Source organism: Mustelus asterias, chromosome 19 (genome assembly GCF_964213995.1).
Source record: "Mustelus asterias chromosome 19, sMusAst1.hap1.1, whole genome shotgun sequence".
NCBI classification, from domain to species: domain Eukaryota; kingdom Metazoa; phylum Chordata; class Chondrichthyes; order Carcharhiniformes; family Triakidae; genus Mustelus; species Mustelus asterias.
Window position 1 is genome coordinate 44540229 of NC_135819.1, and position 18236 is coordinate 44558464.

Sequence of the window (18236 nt, forward strand, 5' to 3'; positions counted from 1 at the left end):
GATCTTATTGAATGGCGGGGCAGGCTCGAGGGCTAGATGGCCTACTCCTGCTCCTATTTCTTATGTTCTTATGTTCTTATGAAATCTATTCACTTCTATCTTAATCTACTCAATAAGATTATTTTGGAGGAAAGGAAGGAGAACCCTTCAAAGCTAAGAGCCTTTGCCATCAGAGCATAATTTCCACAAATATAAAGGGTTGTGGGAATTGCTATGTCAATTGGACCATTAATGGAGTTCCTGCAAAAATTAGTTTTCAATGGACAGTGGAAAGCTTGGGCAGATTTATATTGAACTAGCTATCCAAAAAAAAAGAGTGGTTTTAAAACACTTGGACAACAATCCTGGCACTGATACTGGAGCAACTCCTCCCAAGGCTCCAACATGATCTTAACAGAATATACAGGGTCAATGGAAGGGTCTACCATTTAAGCATTTATGCTGTGGACCTGCACTACATTATTCAGTCACACGTCATGTTACTGCTACTATTCATTATGAATAGGGAGTAAACAGTTGATCATGTCGAGCTAGGCACCAGTCACTTTCTTGATGTGAGTGTGCCCGCAGTATATTAGTTATAATGCAAAAGAAATTTTAGTCCAAAAGGAGGAGATGGTTCAGGTAAGAGTTAAATAGCATGTGAAACAATGCCGGACAAATAGTTGAAAATACACTAATCATCTTATTGCTATCCACTTCTCTAATTGACGCATTAGCCCATGTATTTGATATGGACCAATGACTCGATTAAAATGACAGACATTGTCTTATGAATCAGTGCATCTTTTGGGCAGACTATTACGACAATAATTTCTAATTTAGATCTACTATCGCTTTATCAGCTTGATGCATTATCTGTGTCGGATGTAGGATTTTCACTCATATAGGGCTAGTTTGTTCAAAGTGTTTTTGTTCTAAAAGAGATGTGTATTTTATTTATTCATTCATGGGACATGGGCGTTGCTGGCCGGCCAGCATTTATTACCCATCCCTGACTGCCTGAGGACAATTGAGAGTCAACCACTTTGCTGTGGCTCTGGAGTCACATGTCGACCAGACCAGGTAAGGATGGCAGATGTCCTTCCCTAAAGGACATTAATGAACCAGATGGATTTGTCCGACAGTCGACAATGGTTTCGTGGTCATCGATAGATTCTTAATTCCAGATATTTTTTATTGAATCCAAATTTCACCATCTGCCTTGGCGGGATTCGAACCCTGGTCCCCAGAACTTTAGCTGAGTTTCTGGATTGATAGTCTAGTGATAATACCACTAGGCCATCATCTCCTTTACATGCAAATATCATATTTACCAGGAGTGGTGGTTGTAGAGGTGGTTTCAGGCAGATAGGTTGTTGTCCGTTGTGTTGTGGTTTGTGGTTTACAGCAAACTCGAATTCTGTAGTCGTAACAAAACTTCCTGTCCAGCGAAGCACTTTCGCTGTAAACACAGACAAGTCCTGTGTCTTTGTCACAGGTCACATTGTCCGTCGATTCACTTATTGGCCTCTCCGGGTAATCAGCAAATTGACATTGGATTTTATTAATTGCATCAGAAGAGGAAGGGCACAGTTCATCGGGTATGAGATCCAATAACTCAGAATCGCCCGGGCTGTCCTCAGAAGGTGTCTGATCATTAATCCAAGAAGACCATTTACCATCGCACTCCTCTGCAAAATATGACGTTTAGGCTTAATGAATCTGCCTTTACTCAATTAATAAGGAAGACAAAGTGTAAATTGACAGAGCAACTTTTCTCATTTTGATCCTATTTCCTTTAGACGGGTGAGAAGCTTCATCAAACATTTCACTAAACAATTTCACAACAGAACATACAAAAATCAAGTAGACTTTGCGCATATCACGCACGTGCAATCAGTGCGCCCAGAAGCATTATCCGCTCCCACCTGCAATCGTAACCTGGACACGATTTCACACTGGCTGCCAGTTAAGAACTGGCCTGTGTAAAATGCACCCAGAGATTGGCTCAGCGCTGCCAGTGGGGCATGAGGATGGCGGGCATGGGGTCCAGTGGTTACCTGGAGAGGGTTTTAAAAAGGGCATTGTCAGCTCTCTTAAGGCTGCCAGGAGATGGTGAGGAGCCTCAGAGAGCTGTCCAATACAGTGTATAAGATTTTCTCTCTGGCTGAAGTTATGGCCTCAGCACCCACTGGGCATGCCAAGTCCAGGGGCAATGCCAGTGGACACTCTGCTCCCCAGTTCTCGAACATGTGCCTATGCACTCTCGTGGAGGCAGTGAGTGCCCAGCGTGACATCCTCGTGTCAGTGAGTCCATTCATTTTAAAGATCATGGGAGTGATTTACAGCTGTTAATGAGTAAGGTTCGTGAAAGGAAGTTCTAAATTAGAGGCTGACTGATTTTCTGACGACTCGTGTACCTGGGCTTGGGAAGAAAAGAAACTGTTCAACAGGGTGTTGCAGCTAAGCCTGTATGATTGAGAGAGATGGATTGGCTGCCTGACTTTCACTCATTCTTTAATATGGTTTGTGACCTCACTGTTTATAATGGGTGACAAATATATTTGATACTGAAAACCTGTTATTTAAAAAGAATATATACAATTATAGCTGCCTTAGCTAAGTTGGCTGGACAGCTGGTCGGTGATGCAGAATGGTGCCAACAGCACAGGTTCAATTTCCGTACCAGCTTATGAGGTTATTCATGAAGGCCCTACCTTCTCAACCTTGTCCCTTGCCTGAGGTGCGCTGATTCTCACATTAAATAACCACCAGTCAGCTCTTCCCCCTCAAAGGGGAGAGCAACCTATGGTCACCTGGGACTATGGTAACTTTACGTTTATACCATAATACACCATTCTCACTTAGAGCTTAGCGTGCTAGGGTCACATGTGAAAGTTAATGCACATTGCAAAATAATCCATGGATTTATGTTGTGACGTTAGTGCACCTTAAAGAAATGTTTTTTCTTTTAAATCATGTTCTCTGCAGTTGTAAGCAGATCTTTTCAGTTTCTTGTTCTCATTGTTGCCAGGCCATTTGATAGAAGGCCTTTTATTTCTACTTCAATGGCGTAAATGGGGTTTTGTTTATTTTTACTCTGGGATCTTTTATGACTTTGCATTGCAAGAAGGAAGATTGATTGACAAGTCATAGTCAGGTGGTTCCTCCCCAGGGAAAAAAAATCTAAAGATTCTTTTTCAGTTTTAGTTTAGAAGGGGGTGGCCATCAAGCTGGAAAGCAGTGTTTCTCTCTCTCTCCCTGGTATTATAGAGTCTGCTGTTGGGTGGAAGGAAGGTTCCTAGCCATCCTGGAGTAAAACATCTGCTATTGGTGGTTGGTTTGACTAGAGTTTCCCTGGTGTTTTAGGAAGCTGTTCTGACTCCAAACGTGTCTATATGTGCCTCAAGAGAACTGCAGCATTCAACCAAAGGATTACATTCCAGTATCACATGAACATTAGTCTTTGCTGTGTTAAACCTGTGGCAAAGATTTTGTTTATGGGATTTGTTTCATTGGAACAGTGTCTAGTTGCTAAGGGTTATACAATATAATGATAAGTTTTTTTTGTTTGTAATTGGTAAAAGAGAAGGCAATGGCCTAGTGGTATTATTACTAGACTATTAATCCAGAAACTCAGCTAATGTTCTGGGGACCCAGGTTCGAATCCCACAATGGCAGTGGGTGGAATTTGAATTCAATAAAAAAAAATTTGGATAAGAATCTACTGATGACCATGAAACCATTGTCAATTGTCGGAAAAACTCATCTCGTTCACTAATGTCCTTTAGGGAAGGAAATCTGCCATCCTTATCCGGTCTGACCTCCATGTGACTCCAGAGCCACAGCAATGTGGTTGACTCTCAACTGTTCTTGGGCAATTAGGGAAGGGCAATAAAAATGCTGGCCAGCCAGTGATGCCCATGCTCCATGAATGAATAAAAATCATTTTCATTCTAGATGTTATAACTATATTCTTAAATAAACTTTGTTTGATAAAAGCTCCCTAGTGGATCATTTGAATCATACCTGAAGTGAGACATATCATGCTTACCCTAGCCAAATTCAAAGTGCAAAACCTATGATCCAGACGGACTTCATAGACCACTTTGGCGTTTCTAACCTGAATTATAACAATGTCAACTTTCAAAATACTTTCCTGTTCTGCTAAATGATGCACTAAGGGAACACCACAACCTTGGAAGTTCCCATCTTGACTTAGAAGTATATTGCTGTTTCTTCACTGTTCCTGGGTCAAAATCCTGGAACTTCCTCCCTCACAGCACTGTGGGTCTACCTACACCAGAGGGACTGCAGGCATTCAAAAAGATAGCTCACATTCACCTTCTCAGGGGCAGTTAGGGATGGGCAATAAATGCTGATAGCATCCTGCGAATGAATAAATCTAAAAAGGAGCAGAATTTCCCAAGCATTGCCCTAAAGGTTGCAAATTAATGAGCAAAGAAACAAACATGTTCAAAACAATCAATTGGAAAGGAAAGTCTCTGTATAAAAATAAATGCCATATCTTGTGACCTACTCAATGGTAAACCATATGGAGTTAGATAGTAATGTCCTTCTAGAGAAAGACCTGGTGTGAGGTCTAAAAGTGCTATCTCTTACCAGGTATGTAGCTGGTGGTAGATGCAGTTGTAATCTGTCGGCTAAGATCAAGTGTATGGACGGCAGCCCATGGTCGGCCACGCTTGGTCGAGGTCATTAGGTTACGCTGAGGCTTCATATGTTTCATATGAAGCAATTTTTAAAAGCGGCATCTCGGCCTTTTGGCTAAGATGCAAATGAGCTCAAGTCCTGGAGGAGGATCCTCCCCCTTCTCCAATCAGCTTGACTCATGTAGATCAGGCCCAGGACAGGGTGGTTTGGTCACTCGCCCTGTCTTGTCAGCCTGGATCTGAAATGTCTCAACTTGTTGAGACTCTGAATTGGATTTGATTTGATTGAATTGGAAAAGTATTTTTTTTTAAATTGTAATCTGTATCACTGGTGGTGGGGTTGTTTCTATAGAGAAAAAAACAGAATTTAATCTGTTGCACCGTACTCTGAGTTACGGCACTTTCAGATCTAAAAACCTCTTCTCATTTTGTATGTCCTTCAGTATAAAATATACAAAAGTAAAATGATTCTCTTCTATTTCAGTCTGCCCCTCAATACAATTGTTTTAGTGAAGAGACAACACAGTGATTTAATAGCACTTACCTTGAGTATAACATTGCTACAATAAAGAGTTGCTGGGATTATCATGAGGATTTAATGGAGTATCTGCGGATATTAGTTTTTAGCAGCCAGTGGCAACTTTTCACAATAGACAGGTGCATACTGAACTGAGTTATCCAGATAAATAATGCTTCTGAACATACTACGGCAATTGGTGATTATACAAAAGGAACACCTCCCTGTGCCCTACAGCACAGACCAGAGAATGCAGGGTTAGTGGGAGATCCTGGCGTCACTCTACTCAGTCACTTACAATACAGCTGTTGTCATTCACTGGTAATAGAGATTAAATTGTTGTTCAGGTTGCCCTATGCAGTTATTTTCTCCAGATGTGGTTGCAAAACAATCCACCAACCGGTATTAAATTCCTGATTTGTGTCCTGTTCCAATAAATGTTACATGAGGATACAATTTCCTAACATCTGCCCTAAGTTACAACGTAATGTCCAAAGCCACAAGCATTTTTAAAGCAATCAGTTTGAAAGCAAAATTGGAGATAAAAATGTGGAAACCGTATGTTGTCATCTGACCGGCCACAAGTTCAAAAATGATCCACTTGTGGAGACAGATGTAATTGAAGATATGAAACTTACCAGTGGTAGAAGTGGTTGTAGTTGGTATCACCGGTGGTTGTGTTGTTTCTATAGGGGGAGAAAAACATTCTATCAGAAATATCATCTTCCTGAAACAGTAGCTGTGATTTTCCTTCACTTTATGTTCTGCTGAGATTCATAGAAATCATAGAAACCCTACAGTACAGAAAGAGGCCATTCGGCCCATCGAGTCTGCACCGACCACAATCCCACCCAGGCCCTACCCCCATATCCCTACATATTTTACCCACTAATCTACGCATCCCAGGACACTAAGGGGCAATTTTAACATGGCCAATCAGCCTAACCCGCACATCTTTGGACTGTGGGAGGAAACCGGAGCACCCGGAGGAAACCCACGCAGACACGAGGAGAATGTGCAAACTCCACACAGACAGATTTGCCAGATCTACAGATTTGCCAGAGTTCCCTGTTTTAGTGAGGACTGACTTTCTCTGTGCATGCAACCAACAAAAAAAAACATAGATAGCAAATCTGTAATCTATTCACTCTTATCTTAGCCAACTCACTAAAATTATTTCAGTGGAGAAATAATACAACTGCTCATTGGCTCTTAGATTCATTTCCTCAAATACAAGTTCCTGGGAACGTCACCTGGAGTTGGTTGTCAGTTATTACGGATATTAGTGCCCAGTGTCTAGTGGAAACAATCAACAGTTTCCAGATTGACCCATTTTTCCCAGATAAACTGTAGTTTTGAAATGTTGCTCAGGCAACAGTACTGGCGTCACACCTTATCCTACATCGGGACAAATTGCAATAATCACACAAGGCCAGTGTGCATCATTTTTTGTGTATGAGCCTCCAAATATGCCCCAGCCCATCTGTGAGACTAAATCTCAATGAATTAAGTCTGTTTGCATCCAATCTGATCCACTCCACATTATTGATCTCGTAAGTGGCAAGCAAAGATTTCCCTATTTAGCGAAGGCGCTCCCAGCTCAAGCCACATCCCATACTAGATTGTGACCTTTCTGCCACTCTCACCAGACTTGTGGCAGCAGGGTGAAATTTCAGCCCTGGACTTATTATATCCTGACAAAGAACCATCAATGACAATCTGATCACTGACACTCTTAACTGTTAAAAAAATGCACCAGCATTAATTGGTTTTTGTCAAAAGTCAGCTGAATGACTTGAAATGTAAATTCTTATTGATAAATTGTGATTGGACAAACAGTAGACTCAGATTAAAAATGTCAACTTGATACGCAGAACCATAGAGAGCAAAATGATTCCAGATACAGTTAATGATGAAATGTGATCTGCTCACGTTAGCTAATATACTAAGATAGTGCTTGGAGGACTTTGACTCCTTGATGCACTTAGCTTGAGACAATCCTTCTTCTCCATGATGAACAAGTGTGATGAACAAAGCATCGTAGCTGTGAGGGACAGCTCGGTGGATTGGATATTGGTATGTAGATAGGCTGGAAAATTGGGCGGGGATCCTGGATTCAGGATTCAATCGGCTTGGAGGGCCGAAGGGCCTGTTCCTGTGCTGTATTGTTCTTTGTTCTTTGTTCTTTGTTCCATAGCTTATCCCAATATAAGTAAATGCATCATGAGGGCTTTGTAAAAGATGATGATAGATCACTTCTTGCAAACATTAGGTATAAAGTAAGCATAATTTTCTCCAATAGCTTATTCACTTCAAAATCTGAGACCACTTATCAATGCTCCTTTATATTTTAATCTGCTAATGTAATCTTGAGAAGGAGAAGTGTCTCAAAATGCTTAGGTTAAAGAGCAGACATGTCTTATTTACCAGAGGTGCTTGTTCTAGGCAGACTAGTTGAGGGGGATCCTGTAGCGGGCTCACAGCAAACACGAATTCTGTAGTGAGAGCACTGTTTTACATCCAGAGAATCATCTTCATTGTTTTCAGAAATAAGGTCCACTTCTTCCTCACAGGTCGTATTGGCTTTTGATTCACTTATTGCCTCACGATTATCGATGCATTGATACTGAACATTACCAATATTATAAGATGCAGAAGGACACAGTTCATTAAGTTTGGGGTTTAGCGATGCAGAATCGTTTGAGTTTCTATCTATCAGTATGTAGTCATCAGACCAGGAAGACCATATGCCATAGCAAGGCAATTCTGCAGTAGAAAAAATTACTTTTTAACCTGTCTTTAAGTTTCATGGTTAACAGGAGGTACAAACAAGGATATGACATAGCAGTTTTTCAAAACGTGCATTTCTAGACAAGTTGCCAAAGACCACATTTTGTTTATATGGTAACCAATATTAATGAATTAACAATCTTTCTATTTCTATGCAGAGAATTATAAGGTGTGATATTAAAACAATTGTGAGATCACAGCAAAGGTTTGAAAAGATTATAATGCTTTTAACTTAATGTGCACACAGTGATTTATCCAATCATTGTGAAGAAAAGAACAAAGAGAAAGGAAAGAAAGACTTGCAATTATAATAGCACTTTTCAGGATCGCAGAACATTCCAAAGTGCTTTACAACCAATTAAGTACACGTTCTTCAAATGCAGTCAACTGTTGTAATAAATGAAACAATTTGCACACAGCAAAACCCTTCAAATAGCAATGTGATAATGATTGGATTATGTAATAAGCCAACATGAAGCCAAGGTCTTGTGGCACAGTGGGTAGCGTACCTACCTCTGAGCCAGGAGCTCCGGGTTCAAGTCCCACCCCAGGACTTGGTGGCCAAGGAAAGTGCATTCATAACACAGCCAGACCAATTGAGCACAAACCTGCAAAATCCTCCCAACATGCCACTGGTTGGCGGTAAGAGTGGGAGAGACTCCTGGTCAGCCAGGCTTGGTGTGGAGCAAAAATCCTCCGATGACAGGTCTGTGCCAGGTAAAACCCGCTGTGGAATCAGGTTAAAATCTGTCTTGTGCACCACTAGATGTGGGAAGAGAAACAAACAAATGCAACATGAAGGCAAAGAGAACCCTAGATGTTCTTTCAACCATCAATAGAACAATCAAGCATTTGATGGCTGCTGAAATCAAGTTAGCTATTAATGAAATAGTTGTAATACCCTTTGTAACACTCCATCAGACCATCCTTTTAATTGCAATATTATTTCAAGAACTTGCACTCAAGTTTCAGCTCACAGTCCACTCATACTTTCCCTGCATGTGAGAGACCTTTGTCTCATGGTTGAGACAAATGTCCTTGTAGAAGATGGCACAGCTCTGCAGCTGCTGAAGGTTGACTCAAGTTCAGAGATGGCAGTGCCCTCTTCTTATTGCCAGATTGGTGGTCCAAAACTGGGGCTTATTTGATCAGCTAAGAGGTGTAAGAGAAGATTGCCCAGACCTTTTGCAAAATTGACCTGGGATTTTTCTTTGGGCTTTTATTATTCCTTCTTTCAGTAAGAGTGAAATTTAGCTCAGAAAAGCCAAAATTGAAAAAAGCCTACTTGTGTCAAATAACTTCCTAATGTATGTTGAAAGCAAGTACATGGATTGAGTAGGGATGATCTGAAATGCACTGCCCGAAAAGATGGTGAAAGTATATTGAATAGTGGATTTCAAAGGAAAATGGATAAATGCCTGAAGTAAAACAAATTAACTGACTCATCAACAGCTTCAAGGTATGTATTTGCATCCTTTGCCTACCTTTAACATGGCTGTCAGATTTTGACAAGTTCTGCCAAAGCTGGGCATGGGAGGCATGACCAGCAGCGAGCAGAAAGAATCAGAAACAGGTTTGGGGGCAGAGGGTTGATGGAACATGGGAGAGAAGGGAAAAGACGGAGGCAGATTCAAGGATACGGGAGTGAGGGGTGGGCTCAAGGAACAGAGGGCAGTAGTGAAAGATTGTCATGGGGCAAGAGTTATAAGACTGTTCAGGGAGGAGTCAGAGAAAGTCCTAGGCCTGAGGCCAGTGCAGGATGCCATCAACTACACACACATGGCCTTCAGAGTGATCTGGCAGCATTCTGTGAGGTTCATTAAGAAGAAAGGATTTCACTGTGTCCAGCTTACCTGTGATCACAGAAAATGGATCATGCATGTTTGTGTTAGATACTCAGGGAGCTCCCTATTCTTTTGAGCCACCCGCAGGTGTCACAGATCTTTGCCGGCCCTCAGCACATAGAAGGCTGGCTCCTGAGTGATAAAGGGTACTCCCTAAAGACATGGCTCATGATGCCTGCTCTTCATCCACAGAGTGCAGCTAAGATACAATGCTGCCTAGTCAGCCACAAGCTCCTTAATAGAGCAGGCACTTTGCAGATGTATTTGGACCAATCAGGCAGGGATCATTAATACTCACCACAGCGAATGTCACACATCAGCGTAGTTTACTGCACGCTGCACAACCTAACACTGCAAAGGGGAGATAAGATGTAGAAGGAGGCATGGAGCATCTAGACATCTCCTCAGATGAGGAGGATGTTGAAGATAATGAATTTGCAGAGGACAAGAATTCACACGAGCCACATCATTGCCCACGAATGATGCAGAAGATGTGCCTGTGACAACCTCATAACCATAAGATTCCAGAAGGAATAAGGTAAAGACAAGTTGATACGAGTGCAGTTTTCACTGATTCAGCAGAGAATCATTGTCATCATCAACATCTCACAAATCATCATCAACATCTCACATCTGAAAATGATCACAGAAGAAGCAATAATCAGCTTGGACCTTTAGGGGGGGGCGGGGGGGTGGGGAGAGGGGGTGGCATCCTTGGAAGGTGTAGTAGCCTAGGCAGCATGTAGCCCCTATGTGATGGGGTAAGCACTCCACTAGCACATATCATGAAATAACTACACATTGTGCAGTCTTTTCAACTATGAAGCTCAAATATCAGTGACCATGACAGTTTTCAGGAGGCAGAAACACAATTGCACCCATTGATGCACTCAATCAAGTGTGACAGGAACTTAGCACGTAAGCTCTAAGAGGAAAAAGGTACATCACTGCTTATCACTTGAAGACGGAGCTGCACTTGGATTGCACCATCTCAAAACTCCAGCTCTCATATACGATTAATACAAAGGCCACATCTTGCTACCTGAGCCCCAAGATGCCATTGGACACCAGGATGCAGTGATCTATAATGTAACAGCATGGGCCCAAACCTGTGAGTAATGTTACTCAAACCGAGGGGTTCAAGAGGACCATCATATAATTATTGTCAATCACGCAAGACCCTGTAATCATCCGAAGTCTGTCAAGCTTACATCCTGCATTGCCTTGGCATCTAGGAGAGATGTGACCCAGTCAGTTTTAGCACAGCTGTCAATAACTGACTCTCTTCGTAAACATGGGTGGCACGGTCGCACAGTGGTTAGCACTGCTGCTTCACAGCTCCAGGTACCTGGGTTCAATTCCTGCTTGGGTCACTGTCTGTGTGGAGTTTGCACATTCTCCTCGTGTCTGCGTGGGTTTCCTCCGGGTGCTCCAGTTTCCTCCCACAGTCCAAAGATGTGTGGGTTAGGTTGATTGGCCATGCTAAAAATTGCCCCTTAGTGTCCTGAGATGCGTAGGTCAGAGGGATTAGGGGTAAAATATGTAGAGATATGGGGGTAGGGCCTGGGTGGGATTGTGGTCGGTGCAGACTCGATGGGCCGAATGGCCTCTTTCTGTACTGTAGGGTTTCTATGATTCTATGATTCTATGAACATTGCTCAGTATTCGGGAGAGGTGCTGGCGCACCGCTTTCATTCCATTACAGTCCTCAATATTGTCCATCTCACAAAGATCAATCCTTGCTATGAACCCTAAGACATTGAATAGGCCAGTGATAAAATCCCATATCGATTGGTGTTCTATTATCTCAAAGAGGGATTCCATCATGCAGCACTGGGCAGCCATTGAGGAGCAAAGCAACATCTTCAAAGGTCACTGAATGGCTTCATCAGGATGATACAAACCTCTGACATTGCACACTCATGTCCAACTAGCAGACATGTCACCGAGTGGAACCAACTCGCATGATTTGCATTACAGACATAGAGTTTACAAAAAGGTAGGTTAAGTAAATGGGCAAAACGCTGGCAAATAGAGTATATATAATGTGGGAAAATGTGAAGTTGTTCATTTTGGAAGGGAGAGCAAAAGAATGAAGCATTATTTAAATGGGGAAAAACTGCAGAATGCTACAACACAAAGGACTTGGTGGTACTTATACACGAAACACAGAAAGCTAGCACACCAGTGCAGCGGGTAATCAGGAAGGCTAATGGAATGTTAGCCCTTGTTTCAAGGGGGTTGGAGTACAAGAGTAGGAAGTGTCTTGCTGTAAATATGCAAGGTACTGGTGAGACCACATCTGGAGTATTGTGAGCAGTTTTGGTCCGCTTATTTAAGAAAAGCTATTATTTCATTGGAGGAAGTTCAAAAAAGGTTCACTTAGGATGATCCCCAGTATGGAGAGATTGTTCTATGAGGAAAGGTTAAACAGGTTGGGACTCTACTCATTGGAATCGAGAAGAATGAGAGGTGATCTCATTGAAACATATAGGTTTCTGAAGGGGTTTGACAGGGTAAATGCTGAGAGGATGTTTCCCCTCATGGGAGAGATTAGGACCAGAGGGCATAGTCTCAGAATAAAGGGGTGTCAATTTAAAACTGAGATGAAGAGGAATTTCTTCTCTCAGAGGGTTGTGAGTCTTTGAAACTCCTTTTGTATATTTAAGGCGGAGACATGTAGATTTTTGATCAGTAACAGAATCAAGGGTTAAGGGGGAAAGGCAGAAAAGTGAACTTGAGGAGTGATGGACCAAATAGTGGAAACAGAATATCCTTCTTTGCCCTTTAAAAATTGTTCATAATTTGGAACACTTCAATGAGGTCACCTCTTAATCTTCTCTGCTCCAAGGAGAATAAGTCCAGTTTCTCTAATATGTCCTTGAACCTAAAATTCTTTATTCCTAGTATCATTCTAGTAAATCCCTTTTGCACTCTTTGTAGGGCTTTAACATCCTTCCTTAAATAAGGTGTCCAGAACTGAACACAATACCCCAAATGTGGTCTGACCAATGATTTGTCGAGGTGTAGCATCACTTCATTGCTTTTATACTCTATGCCTCCATTTATAAACCCAAGCATCCAATAAGCCTTCTTAACACCCATTTCAACTTGCCTGGCCACCTTCAGAGAATTATGCACTTGAACCCCAAGGTTCCTCTGCTCTTGTACTCCCCTCAAAGTTGTATCATTGAGCCTGTATTGTTGCCCATGTTACTTCTACCAAAATGCATTACCTCACATTTTGCTGTGTTGAAATTCATCTGCCAGGTGACTGCCCATTTGACCAATTTATCAATGTCACTTTGAAGTTGCTCAGTGTCATCCTCACAAGTCACTATTCTCCCTAGTTTAATGTCATCTGCAAATTTAGAGATTTTGCCCTCAACACCCTTCTCTAAATTGTTTTTAGAAATCAGAAAAAGCAAGGGTCCCAACATTGATCCGTGGGGAACACCACTTTCAACTCATCTCCAATCTGAGAAATTCCCATCTACACCTACCCTCTGTTTCCTATCTCTTACCTGACTTATAAGCCATGCTGCCAAGGACTCATCAATCCCAAACATTTCTAACGTTGCTAACCAACCTGCCATGTGGCACCCTATCAAACCCTTTCTGAAAGTCCAAATATACAACATCCACAGTAGCCCCCTCATCCACTGCCTCTGTCTCCTCGGCAAATAACTCAAACATGTCAGACATGACCTGGCCTTGACAAAGACATGGTGATTGTCTAGTATTAACTTACTTTTCTCTAAGTGTATCTTATTCCATATTATGGCTTCCAGCAATTTCCGATTATTGATATCAAGCTGGCAGGTGTAAGTTCCAGGGTTATACTTTTACCAAAACCTCACAGTCATAAAATAAAAGCCATTGCCGAGTGCACTTTAGTGACTCTAACATGGGTCACAATAAATGCTTATAACATCCATAAAGAACACACTGTAGTGTGGCAGAGTCAGGACAATCACTAACCTTCCAGTTCTCTTGAGGTCACATAAGGTGAGCCTCAGATGCAAGGGTTACATATGTATTGTCCAGCAATATATACTTTTCACTTTTATAAATATATTTTGCTCGTATCCCTCTCCAACCCTCAGGTATTCAGGGTTGGAGAGGGATTTTTCATATCGGAACTGTCTGTTTCTGTCACTTACATTGTACTAAAAGTGATTGGCTGGGATGAGATTAAATGGATTCTTATGAAATAAAGGGACAAGTTGGGGATAGCAGGGGGAGGGGGGATTTTGGTACCCTTGAAAAAACACTGGACATTACTTTACATATATGAGCCTTTGAATACCTGAGGATTGGAGAGGGTACGAGCAAAATATATTTATAAAAGCGAAAAGTATACACTGCGATTGAACAACTGTGCCACCATTGTGCATCCACAACTTCTTAATTTTCCCCAATCTACAGCTGGGGCTAGGTGCAGCCCCAACATCTGCGGCAGGTGTTTCAGGCAGCCTGCTGACTACTATGCCCTGTTGCCTAAGATGGCTTTGGCCTATGTCCTCTGGTGGCCCGAGGTTGGCCTACTTCAAGTCTCCTGCTCCAGGGCAGGTGTGCCTTCCTCAGCCTGACCTGCAGGAGTTGAGGTGGTCACAGGCAGAGGGGATTTGGAGTGGCAGGACATACTTGAAGATTCCTGGATGGATGGCCTCCGAGTTCTGGCTGATGAACCTCCTCTCTTTGGGTTCCTGAGGATCTCTCTCACTCCTTGAGGAGAAGAGGCACCTGGAGAGAGGTTGAGGTGCCTCTTCTCCTTGTAACCTAGCAACTGCTGAACGCACCCATGCCGAGAGCAATGGATGCAGGTCCGAGCACAAGTCCAGCAAAAGCTATTGGGCCTGGGTTTCCAATATGACAACCACCCTTCCAATGGAAACATTGATGCACTCACATACCAGAGCCAGGACATCAGCACAGAACAGGGACAGACTCCTCCATTCTTCCTTGCAGTCTTTTCATGACTCTGAAACCCTGCTTGATGTTCCCTGCATCTTCAATATTTCCCTCAGGGATGATTCCAGAGGCTTGTCACCAGACTCAGAGTCAGTAGGGACCTGGTCTCCATCAGTCGTCCGAGTTTCAGAACCCTCGGCCATCACTGCCTCTGCCCGCTGTGGACCGTATCACCGTGAGGTGATCGCCAGACGGTGAACCCGAGCTACTAGGACCATCGAGTTGTGTGAGTGTATCTGAGTGTATCTGCGCTGGGGGAGGGTGCAGGTAGGTGCAATGAAGGCTCTCTCTCATGTGCTTCTTCAGAACCTTCATCTGAGGTGGCCTGGTGGCTGGGGCTGAGGTCGATGCTGGAAATCTCCCCCTGTGTTTTCTTGCTGGAGGCTGGAATAGAGAAAGGAGATCATTAGTGATTGACTAGACAGGCTCCTACATTACAGAATACTCAGCCATTCTTCACATGTTGTTGCCGTTTGGATGGACCCTCACTGGCTCAGTAGGGAAGGGCAAGCTCACCTTTCACATGAGGAACAATCCCTATACCCTCCAGCCGGCTCTGTGATCTGTTCCTTGTAAATGTTCCTCTCAACTCTGACATCCTCCTCTCTGACCACTGATCTCTCCCTTTAGTTGTAGGAAATCTTCTCCTGCATAAGACAAATGGATTTACTGTGAGTACAGTGGATGAAAGAGCAGTCCAGCCTGTTGTGTGCGTTGAGCCTTCCCCAGTAAAGGAATAAGATGTCGTTTATACAGGATCTTACCTGGGATGGTGGTCTTAAGGTGGCTGGCAGGCATTCAGTGCTGATGTCCCATCTGCTGGCAGTGTGTGACAATCCTGTGGACTCAAGCCCTTACACTGTGAGATGCCCTTATGAGAGTATGGGTGTGATCTTACCAGCTGTCCACACCACGCTCCCACTGGCATGAACGGTGGTAAAATTCCAGCCTGTGTGAGTTTGGATTGAGGAGAATGCTCACTTACCTTTGCAGAGTGGATCAGATCGTTCATCCTTTCTCCTGCACTGCAGGGCAGTCCCTCTGTGAATGATATTGACGCTGACCTCCCTAGCGACCTCCTCCCAGGCCAGTACGATCAGGTTGGTGCACTCCTGGCTCCCATCCAAAGGTGAAAGGACCTCTTGCCTTTCCTTTGCACCCGGAGGAGAATCCCCAAGGAGACTCAGTGTACGTTGGAATCGAGGGCTCTATTCTTTTGGTCGCCGTTGAGAAGCAGAAGTTTACAACACACCTGGGCTGTCCTGAATAAAGCACCAGAATTCTACCGCGCCGCCCGCTGATTCCGGGGCAGACAATGGAAATGTCCGTTGACCTCGGGCAGGATTTTCTGGCCTTGGGTCGAGCGAGGTTGTAAAATCCCGCCCCAATGTGTGTTTTTGGGTGCCATTTAAATTTGGCACCGGGATCTCCAATGTCATGAGGTAATAGCAGGCCGGATGAATCCCTACCCACCCCACCATGACATTCGATGAGCTCCTCGCTGACGCATCAACATTGAACTGAAAAGCAGAAGATCTAGCACGAGAATCCACTCCACCGCCCAGAGGGGATCACTCTGACTTTCCCTGCAGGCCACTGCACTTTGTCACCAGAACGGAAAATTCTGTCAGATAGGCTGGATTTCTGGAGGTGGGAGGAGCTGAAATGGCCCCAACCTCCTGCCAGTCCCTCAGCCCCATCCCACCTCCAGGCCATCATTCAGAGGCTGTATTGGGAGCAGCTGGCCCACCCAGCATACGTGATGCAGCTTCAGAGTGAAACTTATTTTATTCTCTGATGGGAAGAGGGTGTCACTGGCACGTCTGGCATTTGTTACCCATCAAATAAAGAAGACTGATCAAATTCCTGCTTGTGACAGACCAGGTTAAGAGCCTGAAAGGGGAGGCAGCTAATGGCTGGCCGAGGGCGGGGGCTCAGTACTCCATACAGGCCTAAAGGTGTTCCATGTCTGTGTGGCTTTAGGATCAGACACAATTTGCCCTGTAAAAGGGTTCCTCCTACCCTTCACAGTGGTGGCCTGGATGCTCAACCTTTAAAGATTTTAAAATTTGAGAGAGGGCTGTTGAAGCACCCATTCTTACCTTCCATTCCAGCCTGCTACTTCTCTCAGGTTGGATCAGGCCTACAATTAGCCATCCAGGTTCAAGAGCAACACCCACCATTAGTAATTGGACAGTGAACCTTCCTGGTGGCTGTCAATTGGCTGTCATGGGGGAAAATCAGAGGCGAGGAACTGTTTCTCCCCGGAGACAAGTTTGGAGCCCCAGAAACAGACCTGACCCCTATTTCCCACCCCAGAGAGAAAACCCAGCCTGTTGGGCTGAATGCCCTGCTACGTGTTGTATCATTCTATGGAGGAAGACATTACTTACCAGTTGTGGTTGTTTGCCGCATTGTTGTAGTAGTTGTTTCTTCTGTAAAAAAAATTCAGAACCATTACAGTCCAACTTGAAATGCTACACAGAGTAACTCCGATAGGTACAAATGATGAAGAACATATTCATTTCTGCTGGTATTACTTATTTATTTTTGTAACTAATATAAGCTGGAAACTCTCAAAAGTTAACATTGCAGAACATTGTCAGATATTCTAATAAAATTATTTCTGACACCAATGCTGCTTGCTATACTGAACATTTGCAACATTTTCTGATTTTGTTTCAGATTTCCAGCCTCCCCAGTTTTATTATTATCTCTAAAAAACTACATTTCCTCACGGATAGATTTTTCAACTGGTTGGCCAATGCTCTCTGCAAGGAACGATAGATAAATCATTGCTCATCTCAGTCTTCAGCCTATGAGAGCCAAGGACAGTTCCAGTCAGGGGCTGCTCTGATATTCCAGCAATACACAGGGATGGGTAGAATCATAGAATTCCCACAGTGCAGAAGGAAGCCATTTGGCCCATGGAGTCTGCACCGACTCTCATACAGAGTATCTTATCCAGGCCCTACCCCCACATATTTACCCGCTAATCCCTCTAACCTACGCATCTTAGGATTCTAAGGGGCAATTTTTAACCTGGCCAATCAACCTAACCCGCACATCTTTGGACTGTGGGAGGAAACCGGAGCACCCGGAGGAAACCCACGCAGACACGAGGAGAATGTGCAAACTCCACACAGACAGTGACCCGAGCCGGGAATCGAACCCGGGACCCTGGAGCTGTGAAGCAGCAGTGCTAACCACTGCGCTACCGTGCTGTCCCTGGCTGGAGGTTGTGCCATTATGGGCATGGATCACCCTCCCGATTATTCAAATGATTCCATCCCTGGTCCTGTCAAGACTTAAGTGGCAGAAAGAAGCTTCACTTCATTGCACCTCTGTCCTATGAAGCGTCTGGAGAATACGTGGGTCAGAACATCCAAGATGGGCTATATCCATTGTAGCAGACTTAAATTAATGGATTGTATCTACAACTTTGAAGTCAACAGT

General features: G+C 43.6%; 1 protein-coding gene across 1 annotated transcript in view; it reads right to left on the reverse strand.

Moving 5' to 3' along the window:
• LOC144507484 (mucin-5AC-like) overlaps window positions 1-18236 on the reverse strand; it is a 229113-nt gene that overhangs the window by 158247 nt on the left and 52630 nt on the right. Inside the window, exons 29-31 of the mRNA XM_078234610.1 lie at window positions 17174-17215; window positions 5811-5858; window positions 1317-1673 (exon numbers count right to left, since the gene is read on the reverse strand). Coding sequence (XP_078090736.1) covers window positions 1317-1673; window positions 5811-5858; window positions 17174-17215 — 447 coding nt within the window. The remainder of the gene's footprint in view (window positions 1-1316; window positions 1674-5810; window positions 5859-17173; window positions 17216-18236) is intronic.